We start from the raw sequence: 12,886 nt of genomic DNA, 5'->3' as shown, positions 1-12,886 counted from the left end.
AAGCATGATGTGATTGTAAGAGTCAGTGGTGGGTCTTTTGCCATCACTAGCAAGCTTGGTCAACCGGGAAGTGTCCTAGAAGTGTCTTCCTACTGTCCTTCATTCGTGGCTTCAGACAGAGAAGTTCCAAGAGAGAGAGAGAAGAAGGGTTGGCAGGCCATTGCCTCTGGTAATGAACACCTAGATACTGATTCAGATTTGGGCAATGTTATTAAGATATGTAATAAATGATAATTGTGTGCCGTCAAGTCCGTTCTTACTTATGGTGACCCTTTTCAAAGTTTTCTAGGTAGAGAGCACTCAGAAGTGGTTGATCATTCCCTTTTTCTAGGGGACTGTGCAGCTATATGCCTGATAAGAGATTTCTCATTTTCCAACTAACTCATGTTCTGAGTCCTTTGCCGGAGCCGGGGAAGATGACCAAATGACCACCCCATTTTTGACACGGCTTGTAGACTTTATACATCACATAGATTTAATTACGGAGACTCTTCTTCCTTGTGTCACTGTTGAGGGTTTGCACGGAAATTTGGGAGGCATTTGTGTGGTTGTTCCTGAGACAAAATGTGCCGGTCTGCTGTTACATTGAGTCTCTGCAAGAGGCATCTTGTACTTGAACCAAGTTAATGCTGCTGCTGTTTTTCTCTGGCCTGCCAACCCTTCTTCTCCTTTTGCCCGAAGCAGGCCTATGGAATTCGGAATGCATGCGAAACTCTTGTTGGCAGACTGCGTACGTTTCTTATTCTTCTGTAAGGGAGGCGGTGCGCTCAGCACAGGGTGGTTGGGACTGCTGGAATTCAATGTGGAAGCTTGGGCTGAATTGATTCAAAATCCCAAAATACAATCACATTAATATATGTAGAGAGACATGCTTAAGGAGTTTGGAAACTTTTATGAGGCAGGCAGTGGGAAGTTCCCCTCTCATGCTGAGTTTGAAGCTTCTGTAAAATATTGCAGATGAAGACTTTCAGTGTCTTTGAACAAAGCTTAGTCCTACTCTTTATGAGTGTAAGAGAAGGAAAAACATGACCCCTAGTTTTTGTTACAAAGCCAGGCGTCCTTGTGCAAAGATGGACCTTGGACATGAAAAGCAGTGGCATAGAATTGGATTGTTTTACCATAAAGTGTCGGATGCTCTGAAGGGGACTTGGTGGCGCTGCAGGTTAAACCGCGGAAGCCTCTATGCTGCAAATTGTAAGATCGAATCCACGCGACGGAGTGAGCGCCCATCGCTTGTCCCAGCTCCCGCCAACCTAGCAGTTCGAAAGCGTGAAAAATGCGAGTAGATAAATAGGTACCACCTCGGTGGGAAGGTCATGGCGTTCTGTGTCTAGTTGCGCTGGTCACGTGACCATGGAAGATTGTCTTCAAACAAACGCTGGCTCTATGGGTTGGAAACGAAAATGAGCACCGCCCCCTAGAGTCGGACACGACTGGACTAAATGTCAAGAAGAACCTTTGCCTTTTATCTATCGGATGCCCTGCTTATTCCAGTGCTGAAGCATAATAAGCCAAAAGCAAGAAAGAAGACTCCTTTGATGGTGGTGACGAAGAAGCTATAAGTATAATGGGATTATCCTCGGTTGTCTTTTAAACATCATCTTCCCTGTTTGGGCGTGCAGAAGCCTTTATAGGTGCAGTTGAGCCATAAGGATTCCTGCTCCTCTGTCCCCCAGCCTCTGTCTCCAGAGAACGACTTCCTTTCCTGCCAGCGTCATTGCCGATTCTCAAGAAGAGCAAAAGCTATTTGTCGCCAGGAGTTGCCGTCAGTCTCCCTCTTGTGGCAGATGTCTTGGCCATGCTGGGAGTTGAGCCCTAGAGATCCTAGCTTGAGTACCACAGCCCTGGGGCTCCACGTGGTGCGCAGTGGTGCTAGCTGGGCACACTCTTCCGTCTGGGGACAGGTCAGGTCTGTGCAGCTGGGTCTACTTCCAGTGGTTCAGGTCTCCTGATGTAGGCATCCTTCAGTCTCGAGAGACAATGGTCACGTGCTCTGTATGGAGGTCTTGGAACAACGTCTAGTATGGCTGAGGAGGCCAATTCGAGAGGGACCGTCCCTTCCACGCTGAAGACACAAAATACAATCTGTCCCCTGTCCAGCTCCCTGATTTTGTTGCTTTCGTGACTGCCTCTTTGCCTCGGCCTGCTGGACAAGGGTCTCTTCCAATTGGGAGAGGCCGTGATGCACTGCCTGCCTCCAGGCTGAATGCTCAGATGTCATGGTTTCCCATCTGTTGAGGTCCATTCCTAAGGCCTTCAGATCCCGCTTGCAGATCTCCTTGGATCGCAGCTGTGGTCTCCCTCTGGGGCGATTTCCCTGCACTAATTCTCTATACAGGAGATCTTTTGGAATCCAATGGGGTCTCCTGATGGGGGGGACTGCACAATCCTGCTAGCCGGTGGAACGGTACTTCCCTCCGTTGCCCACGTTGTTGGATATGGGTAGTACCGATGCCAAGAATTGTGCCATTTCCCCAATGATCAGCTTTTGGACACAGTGAAATAGGAGAGGAAACCGGGGGAAATGAAGCCAGGCCAAAGTTGGCAAAGGTCCTTTGATGGTCATGCAGGGGGAGAGTAAAGTTAAGCAAGGTCACGCTGGCTCTGGTCGTATGTTCCCCTCTCTCTGCACCCACAGTATATGCAGATTCCTTTAAAATAGCGTAGTGGAAAGGAACCAGAAAGGTCCCAGCAGGAAAAGGACATAACGTACTTAGAATAAAAAACCTGAAACATTTTTCTGCTCACAAAGCCCTCTTATTTTGTCCTGTTTCTTTTTTAAGCATGGCAGCAAATTTGCTACATGTCCTGAAGATTAATGATGGTTTTTCTTTTTGTTTACATGATCTGTAATTCATCATTATTAAATACAGTATTATTGAAATGATGAGGATGGTACACTGGCACACAAAAGGCTATGGCTTGTTGCGTTTACCTTTTTGATTAAATGCCTATATATCTTATTATATGGTTCTACGTATAATGATTATCTCTTTTCCTTTTTCTGAGGAACTCAAGGGGCATCTTTTCTCTCTTTTTTTCATTTTCTCTGCACGAGAATCCCATGAGGTTGGTTAATCTGGGAGAGGAACTGCTAGATAGCTTGCAGTCGGCTGAAGAGCTAAGGGTTGGGAGTTCGATTCCCCGTTGTGCCTCCTTGGCAGGGGCTGGACTGGATGATCCACTGGATCCCTTCCAGATCTGCAGTTCTAAGATGGCAACCATTAACCCCTGGTCACCATGTGAGCTGACTGGTGATTTGAACCAGGATGGTTCTGATCATCCCCTGATACTTTCGACACCACGATGTCTCAACGGCCTTGTACACGGGGGGGTGGGGGGAACACTTTTTTGTTCTTAGTATTGTTTGTTGGCTGTATTTGCCCTATCTGTCTGTACAGGAAGGCTATAGGTCAGCTATAATAGGGACATGGTGGCGCTGTGGGTTAAACCGCAGAAGCCTCTGCGCTGCAAGGTCAGAAGACCAGCCGTCGTAAGATCGAATCCACGCAATGGAGCGAGCGCCCGTCGCTTGTCCCAGCTCCTGCCAACCTAGCCGTTCGAAAGCATGTAAAAATGTGAGTAGATAAATAGGTACCACCTCGGTGGGAAGATAACGGCGTTCCGTGTCTAGTCGCGCCGGCCACATGACCATGGAAATGGTCTTCGGACAAACGCTGGCTCTACGGCTTGGAGATGGGGATGAGCACCGTGCCCTGGAGTCGGACACGACTGGACTAAATGTCAAAGGGAACCTTTACCTTTAGGTCAGCTATATCATTTACTTTACACCCCTGCAGAAGATCCGGACTCTTCCTGTTAAAATAGTTCCAGTACCAGACTGGAGGAAAGCTCTCTGGAATAGGAAGGAATGAGCGCCAGCTGGCATTGATCAACTTGGCTGGATGGGGCCCCACTGGTGGGATGGTGCATAAACAAGAAAAACCCATGAAATAGCTGCTAGCCAACCCTGCACAGATTGGGATATAATAACACATATAAACCTGAAATGCAGAGGAGAAATAACCTCCACGGAAATATTTACACAGATTAAAATACCATGTTAAATATGCACAGGGAAACAGGAGTTGAACCATCAGCTTTTTATAATGTTGAAAATATCGGCCAGAATCCTGGTAGTTCCATGCAGTGGGTGTAATTCCACTGGTGCAGCTTTGAGCTGTGAATTGCTGCCAATTAAGAAATTAGGACAGGGTGTATGTTTTTTCTTCTTCTCACAAAGGAACCACATGACTTGGCACGTGGCTAGAAAAGCCAGGGCCCCTGTCTTGACTGGTGGCAGTTTGCCACTCAAGAGCTGTGCTGACAGAGTTACACCGAAGGGTGTATGTAATAAGATGGGATCATTAATTGAAAAGACCAGACGTGTTTGGGCTTTTACCTTCTTCCGTGCTTTTTTAAAGAGAAACTTAGAATCGTAGAATCATGGAGTCGGAAGGGCGCCTATAAATAAGGCCATCGAGTCCAAACCCCCTGCTCAAGGCAGGGATCCCAATCGAAGCAGATCTGACCGAGAGTGGTCCAATTTTCTCTTGAACATCTCCAGCGTTGGAGAGCTCACTGCCTTCCCCTGAGGTCATGGGTTCCACTGTTGTACTGCTCTAACAGTTAAGATGTTTTTCCTGATATTGATCCTAAATCTGGTTTCCCGTCGCTTGATCTCATTTTTATGTGCCCTGCCCTCGGAGATGATGATGGAGAACAGATCCTGTCCCTCCTCTGTAGGGCTACCTTTCAAATATTGGAAAAGTGCTATCCTGTCTCCCTTGAAGTCTTCTTTTCTTAAGGCTTAAGCGTGCCCACTTCTTTCTGTCTTTCCTTGCAATCCCCCAATGTGGGTCTCTGCTTTGTGAAGACCGTTTGCAGACCGTAACTGGGCAGATAGATGCCTGGTCCTGTTTTCTCAACGCTTTTCCCACCCTTGGCAGGCTCTCTGCACACAGGCCGAAGTTCTCCACCCCCTGGGAGTGTTCCTGAAGAACAGCAGCAGATTGCCCGGCAGGGTTCTTACACCAGCATCAACAGCGAAGGGGAGTTTATACCTGAAATGATGGACCAAAATGTAAGTTGAAGGCCCTGCCTTTCTTCTTAGCTTCAAAAATTTACAGGCTTGTTACTAAGCAGTGGGCAGCAAGGATATACAGTGGTGCCCCACATGACGACGATAATCCGTTCCAGGAAAATCGCTGTTAAGTGAAATCGTCGTCATGCGAAAAACAATTCCCCATTGGAATGCATTGAAACCAATGGGGAAGTTACCTCGTCATCCAGCGAAGATCGCCCATAGGGGAAGCCATTTTCCGAGCACCCATCAGATGTTAAAATGGCTGTCCTGTGAGGCATGGGTCCAGAAAACACAGGGCAGCCATTTTGCAGAGCCGGAAAAATCATCATTTTGCGAATAAACGGTTCGCGAAGCAAGGACCTAATTGACATCCAGTGAAAAAATCCCATAGGAAACATCATTTTGCAAAAAAGTCATCGTCATGCGATTTCATCATTGTCATGCGGGCCACCACTGTAGAGGTTGGGTTTCCCTCAATGTAGAAATGAAACACTTTTGGCTTTTCTCTAAGCAAGTATTTTCCTGAATGGAGGATCTGTCATTCTCCAGCACATTCACACAGGGACCCCATCAAACCAGTTTGGATGCTTGTTCTGAATTGTGGTATTGTCATGTACCATCCAGTTACTTTCAACTTAACAAATGCATGACCTCCCGAAGGTTCTGTTATTCACAGCTCTGCTCAGATCTTTCCAAATGAAGGCTGTGGCTTCCTTTTCTGCATCAATCCATGTCATGTTAGGGTTTTCCCTCCTTTCCTACTGCTTTCCACTTTTCCTCGCCTTATTGTCTTTTCTTTTCGAAACCTGATTGTCTCAGTTTGAGCCCTGTTAGCTTCTAGAAAGAGTTCAGGTTTGATTGGATCTAGAACCCATCTTTGCTGATGATCTGTGGTAAGCTCTCCTCCAACACCACCATTGGGATGAATCCATTTTGCATGTGAACATTTTCTTGCAGGAAAAGAGCATTTTTGAACCACTTCCTCCAAATCATGTTAGTCTTTCCACATGCATGGAGGAGCAGTGTTATTCCTATTAATGAATAGCAATTGTCTGACAGTGTATTTGGCAAAGGAGGCAGTGCCTGGAGCCAAAGAGTTATGGGATGGAGCAGGGCAAAGACTGGAAACACCGCATTTGTCTATAACATTGATTTTCCTTCAAGGGGTATACCAGAACTGCAGGGGGGAGGCACCTGTAGTTTGAAAAAATATATCCAACATGACCATTTTTTATTTGTAAACAAGGGGAAAATACATTGCTTTCTCAGAACGCTATTTATCGCATGATCTTATGATGCCCTGTGGCGCGCTTTAATTGATACATAAAGACATTTGAAGACTGACTTGCTTCCAAAATTGAGAAATGTTTTTGACATTTTTTTGGTCACTGTATTTCAAATTCTACTAAAATAATGGCAGCAAGGCAAGTTTGAAAGAGGATATGGGATTTTTATATTTATCAAAAGCTAGGAAGCGTTTTTAGAAAGAAGGGTCTGAGCAATATGGCTGAATTACATTCCCTTACTGCTGTTCTTGTTTTGTTGCATCCGTGCAACATTTTTACAATTACTAGTGTGCTTAAATCCAATGCCACTATAGGGAGATTTAACAAAACCCCGGCACAGATGTGCCACTGCGCTTCTACCTGCCAAAAACAGGGTTTGCTTCCATGTGTTTTTCACCTCTTCCTCACATAATCCCTTTTTCTCTCTCTCAAAAGTTATTAGAACCCTTTATCAGTCCAGATGACTCTCTCTCAGGAAGCTGCCAGTCCTTGGACAGATCTGTAGACAGGTAAGACCAGATCATAAGCGGATTTAGTTTTTCAGAGTTTGAGATCGTGGTGCTGAAGGTAGCTGATCGGCCTTCTCGGCTCCTGATCAGAGTCAGGCCTGCAGAACCCACAGGCAACCCTTGGAGAGAAAATCTTGCCACGTGTTATGTGACAGTCAAGAGGTTCTTTATCCTCCCAAGTTTACAGTAAATTAACTATCAATAAAATTTGTATTAGCCACTGAGCTCTCCGAAGAACTCAAGCATTTTCTACTAATTCTCCCACCTCTTGACAGGTAATAAATTTGAAACTTAACTCTGAGATTCTGTATTTATTTTAGTCTATTTAATTTCCTCTCACTTTTTGTCTAAGGGATGCAAACTCTAATCTAGAGTTGTCTCCTTTCTATCCTTAATGGTTGGAGACCCAGGTTGGTTAACTTGAGAAAGAATGGCTGAAATCCTGTCTGTGTAAATTCACTGGTATAAAGCTAAGGATGTTATCAGCGGAGACAATTTTTGGAAATTAAACATTTCTTCTTCCTGTTGTGAAGCCCCTCTGGGTCCAAAGTAACCCCTTTTCTTTGTTGGGAACCTAGGGAGCTGCAGGACGCGAGGAGGAGGTCTTTAATTACTGAAAATTGACAGTGGTGGTAAAGTAATCTGTTATGCCCATGCTGGTTATCATATCAGCTATATGCAGCATGGGCATTAATTACTCTGAGTGGTCTCAGAAGTGTCATATAGATCTGTGGTCTTATTATTTTGTCAGCCCTTGTCATCTCAGGATAAGCACTGCCTATGGCTAGGTTTATGAGCTTGGATCTCATGTAGTTTTTCCTCTTTCCTGACAGCCCACCCTTTAGCCAAACGCCTGTGTCAAGACGGAAGAGAGAAGCCAAAGACAGTCTTGATTGCCTCGGTAATTACTGGAGACAGGGGTGGTTCCCTAAAGGGCTTGACGTTAAGTGAGAAGTTTCCCCACACAAGGATGTTTATTTTATTTATTTGTTTCTTTAAAATATTGTTATCTCGCCTTCCTCCTTAAAAAAAGGACCCAAAGCGGCTTAAAGCAGTAAGTATACAAATATTTAAAAAAGGAACTAAACAAATATTACATGAACATGGTAAATAAAATCAAGACTAGATGCACATTTAAAAGCAACGCAGCACACGAATCCATTTAAAAAAAAAATCTGGTTCATGCCGAACCCTACCAGTTTTTAAGGGAAAGCTGGAGAGATTTCTTTTATAAGTTTGTGCATGCAAGGCACAATGGCAGATCTGAGCTGAGGACTAGAGCCTTTTAGCGCCGGAGCAACATGGCCATGGCAAAAGGGGGGCACCTGAGCTTAGAGAACTAGGACATTAGCGACTCCCAGACTTCAAAACCCTACATGCAAACTTAGAGAGTTTTCTCTCTCGCTCTCTCTCTCTGGCCGAAATCTTTGCTTGAGCGTACATGTGCTGTGGGTGAAATAATGGAAAATTTCATCATTGTTATATTGTAGTGACCTCTGCTATTAAAAAATGAATAGATGGCAGGGGGCCCAGAGGATGAAAAGACAATATTTGGCCTGTTGCAGTGGTGCTGACTTAAGCCATGGAATCCGAGTTCCGAATAAGGCCAGGCGGATGAGTAAAGTTTTAATAGGCTTAAACGTTTTTAAAAGTTTTAAAGTTTTCTCTCCAAGAGAAAGCGGAGCGTTGCAACCCCCCTGGGTTGCAACGCTCCGCTTTCTCTTGGAGGGGGGAAAAAAAGCCCTTTGCTGGGGCCACAAGGATGTGGCTCTCATTGTGCCCGTTGGTCCGTGGCTCCGACTCTTTTATACAACCAATATCACATGTAGGGTTTCTAGGAGGGAGGTGTTGAAATGTACACCCCAAGCCACTTTTGGGAGAAAATTGAGGTCCTTTTTTTTTTTTTGCACCAGTGGGGGAGAAGGACATAAGCAGAAACAACAGTAAGCTGCTCACCGGTACAGTTCATTGGGAAGGTTTATTTGTGTGGCGGTGATGACCCACAGCATTTTGCCAACTGAGGCAGAGTAGCTTAAAGGGCCACCCTCCCCCCCCCCCAACTTCTCAGGAGTCCTTCTTTTCCCCTGTGGCAGGAAAACCAGATAATAAGAAAGGGAATAAGGAGCCCCTGGCTTCTCTTTTCAGGACATCCTAAACGATGCCACTCTATCTAATGGCAGGGCTGGCCCTGCTGGATGAGAGAGAGGGGATGGATAAGGGGGCTTTATGGATGAACTCCAATGTGGCTCTGAGTGAATTAAACAGTGGAAGATCACGATAGACCTCTTTGCTTCTGTCGAACTAGCCAACTATGTCTGCTGTTTTTTTCCTTTTCCGTTGGTCCAACGCCAGCAGATCCTTTTGCTTGGTGTGTGTGATCTCTCTCCCGCATGTTCTTTTTGGGGAATGCGTGGTGTTTTTTTTAAATTGGCAATTGTGCCTATTTCCTGCTTTCATTTGAACCATCCCTCCTCTCTCTGAGAGACAGCCAACGGTCTGTATCTTCACCTACAGCCTTTGAAAGTGGGATTTGAGTTTAAGGACAAGCTACCCATTCCACCACCAGCACCACCCCAAAACATTTTCTACAGTTTTTTAAAAAAATGGAATCCCACGGCTAAAGAAGAGCCCAACGTAAAGGTGGCAACATTTCCTCATGCCCATGGGGACTGAAAAGAATCAAAGAGCATGCAATGTGTCCTGCTCTCTTTAGCTCAGTCCAAAATATGGCTCAGGATTTGGCGTGAACCTGGCCGATCTTCGTTTTTAGCGTGTGTACCATTTTGAAATAGGGGCGGCCTGGTGTCTTGGATTTTGGCGGGGCAGGTGTGTCGTGGGTAGAGCATGAAAAAAGGTCTTGGTTTTCTTTTTCTAAAAACTTTGTCTCTGCCCTTTTAAAAGATTTCGACATCCCGTTTTGCGAGAGATTTGGGAAAGGAGGGACGTTCCCAAGACAATACCATCTCTCCCAGAGCCGTAAAGACTACAACGATGGTAAGGTGGTTTCTTCGGGAAGAGCGTACCGCCGTTTGGTGATGAATTGCAGATTTGGGATGTATCAAACCATGGGGCTTCTTGAGGATGTTATTATGTACAGTTTGAGAGGGATAAAATCCTGAAGCTGATATTACCGTATTTTTCCGCGTATAAGACTATACTTTTGTCTAAAATCTTTAGACTAAAAATTAAGGGTCATCTTATACATGGAAGTAAGCTGAGGAGAGAACAAACAAGTAGAGGGGAAAGCAGGGATCAAAGTGCTCCTGCAGCGCTTTGATCCCTTTACCCCTACACTTGCTAAGCCCCACATAGATTTCTTAATTTTGGATTAGAAAATTGGCGGCGTCTTATACATGGGGGCATCTTATGCATGGAAAAATACAGTATCTCTATAACCACCACCATCACCCTATCTATTGCGTTCTGTGCTGTCGAGTCACAACCGACTTAAAGTGACCCTAATGGGGCTTTCAAGGTCGGTGAGATAGTTAAGGAGTGGTTTTATCAGCTTATTTATGATTTATTTCTTAAATTAATTGCCAAATTAATTAAATTAATTGCCGACCGACTAGTGTGACGCTCTATTCTGAGTGGTTTACAGCAGGTAAAAGCAAACAATCCAATTCAAATAAAACGCATACATAAAGTGAGGATTCGAACCCTATTCTCCGGAATCCTAGCCCATCGCTGTATCCACTACACCACACTGGGAATCCCCACCCATTACCTCTGTTTAAATAGACTGGGTGTCTGCTGATGGTGGACTCTCAGGAATCGACGTTTGATTGTTAGGGATCACTACCGCCTCGCTGTTCTTTTATCCCAATGTGATATGGAGAAAGTCAGGCATTGCTTCTGCCTTGTGCTGATCTGTTCCCGTGAGTGCTTTACATCCGGTACAGAATCTTATCCCTCCTGCGTCAATAATTCGCATGCAGCAGATTACTATGCAAGGTCCTGTGTATCAAGAAACAGGTGATTGCTGTCAAGGAACAGGTGATTGCTCCTGGTTTAGAAGAGGACCTAAGCGGATTTAAAACAGTATTCTGTGTGCAAAGATTTTGTAAAAAAATGCTGGTTTAACGGCTGATCCTAGGGATTAATTGGCTGATTAGTCAGGGGCCTTTTCCATGCATTTGCAACTTTTAACATGTTTGCACCATAAATCTGCTAGAAATAATGGCTAAAAATGTAATGCAGTGAAACAAATAGAGGTGTCTCATGCCACGCATTGAAGAAAGCAAAATGTCATACATTCCAGATTTGAGGATGAGATTTGTTCCCTCTTTAGTTCGAAACTGGCAAAATACTGTCCGTGAATACCGGGTTCGGCAACATACTCTGCATTTCATCTGGGTGTGATTTTGGCCCATTTCCCCCTCTCCCTTCTTCTCTCAAAGGCCGAAGAACTTTCCCCAGGAGTTACGTTCCTCCGGAGAACTTGTTCCAGCTTCTGCCGTCCAGCCGGACAAAGAGCTTCAATGGGGACAACAAGCTTGTCACCTTGCGGTACGAGGAACGTGGGGGGAACAAGTGGTGGGCCAACTGTGACAAGATTTTCCAAGGTTTCGGCTCTTCTCCGGCCAAGACGAGGAACAGTAAGTTACCTCCTAGTGCATTTTCTCTTTGGTGGTGATTCTTGACAGGCCTCTTCTGGATCTGTGCCTTCTGGATCTAGCCACCTAGAGTGGTCGCATAGACCAGATGGGCGGGAGACGGATCTAATTAATTCATGAATTAATTGTTGGTCGCACTGAGCTCTGACCAGGATGGCTTAAGCTTCACCCAAAGATGGAGCCCTGGGTGACAGTAAATTTGCTAATTTAGACTTCGAATGAACTCTTAAAAGAGCTGTTCAGACTTGGCTTGCGAGGGTGTTTCTTCACTGCTGAAATGCAGAACCAGACCCCCAACTGATCTGAGGAGGACTAGTGTTGTGTTTCTCCGTTCCACACAACGTTATGTTTCCACACAGACTTAGTGTATATAAGAGGACTACACTTGGCCAATGACGGAATTATTTGTCATACAGTGGTACCTCGCTAGACGGCGACCTTGCAAAATGATGAATCCGCATGACGATGAGGTTTTGCGATCACTATAGCGATTTGCAAAACAGTGATTCCAATGGGCGATTTTCGCTGGTTGATGTTTGGGTCCCTGCTTCACAAACTGTTTCTCCCAAGATGACAATTTTAATACTGATCAGCGCTTCGCAAAACAGGTGTTTTCGGGACCGATGCCTCGCAGGACAGCCATTTTAACAGCTGATCAGCGCTTCACAAAATGGCTTCCCTATGGGTGATCTTTGCAAAACGGTGACAATTTTTCCCCATTGGAACGCATTAAATGGGTTTCTATGCATTCCAATGGGGAAACGGTTTTCGCAAGACGATGTTTTCGCTAAACAGCGATTTCTAGGGAATGGATTATCATCGTCATGCGGGGCGCTGTATTCATATTCGACACAGAGAGTTGACCTTGTGAGATTTGAGCCTTTCATGAGCTGGAGGTCTGCGGTGGGTGATATTAGGCCTCAGGGCTAGCCTTCTGTCACAAGACAATAAAGACAGACTGGGGAGCTTGTGGGCTGGCTGAATAAGAGAGGATTATAAGACTTGGGGTTTGGAGGACACCGAGTGGCAGAAGGCTGATGCGTTACCGAGCCACCAAAGAGTTCCATAACGACCAGGACTTGGCTTTAATAATAGTAAGGCCTATGGCAAGTCCTAGCTACTTCAACAGTGCTAAGCCATCAATTATGTAGTCCTAATGTGTAAAAATCAAGGCCAAAAGCATTCAGTGGTGTTGCCCTGGGGCATTCTGTTAGCCATCATCCAAAAACACCGATTTGCACGCATCTTTTAAAAACCTTTTGAAAAAAAAAGAAAAAAGCCTTGTTCTCCAACTTCTGGAGCGTGTACATTTTGCAGAAGGAAAAAGGATTTCACCAAACTCTGCGCAGGAGGCTGCAAAAAATTTCGAGACGGTTGGTTGATGTGCAT

General features: G+C 45.2%; 1 protein-coding gene across 1 annotated transcript in view; it reads left to right on the top strand.

The window, feature by feature from the left end:
* Window positions 1–12,886, top strand: part of LOC110085837 (mitogen-activated protein kinase kinase kinase 3) — an 80,304-nt gene that overhangs the window by 61,019 nt on the left and 6,399 nt on the right. The window contains exons 8-12 of the mRNA XM_020806339.3: window positions 4,950–5,083; window positions 6,808–6,881; window positions 7,715–7,782; window positions 9,783–9,875; window positions 11,282–11,479. Of these exons, the coding sequence (XP_020661998.2) occupies window positions 4,950–5,083; window positions 6,808–6,881; window positions 7,715–7,782; window positions 9,783–9,875; window positions 11,282–11,479 (567 nt within the window). The remainder of the gene's footprint in view (window positions 1–4,949; window positions 5,084–6,807; window positions 6,882–7,714; window positions 7,783–9,782; window positions 9,876–11,281; window positions 11,480–12,886) is intronic.

This window comes from Pogona vitticeps, chromosome 6 (assembly GCF_051106095.1).
Source record: "Pogona vitticeps strain Pit_001003342236 chromosome 6, PviZW2.1, whole genome shotgun sequence".
NCBI lineage: Eukaryota > Metazoa > Chordata > Lepidosauria > Squamata > Agamidae > Pogona > Pogona vitticeps.
This window is presented reverse-complemented; position numbering and strand designations above follow the sequence as displayed.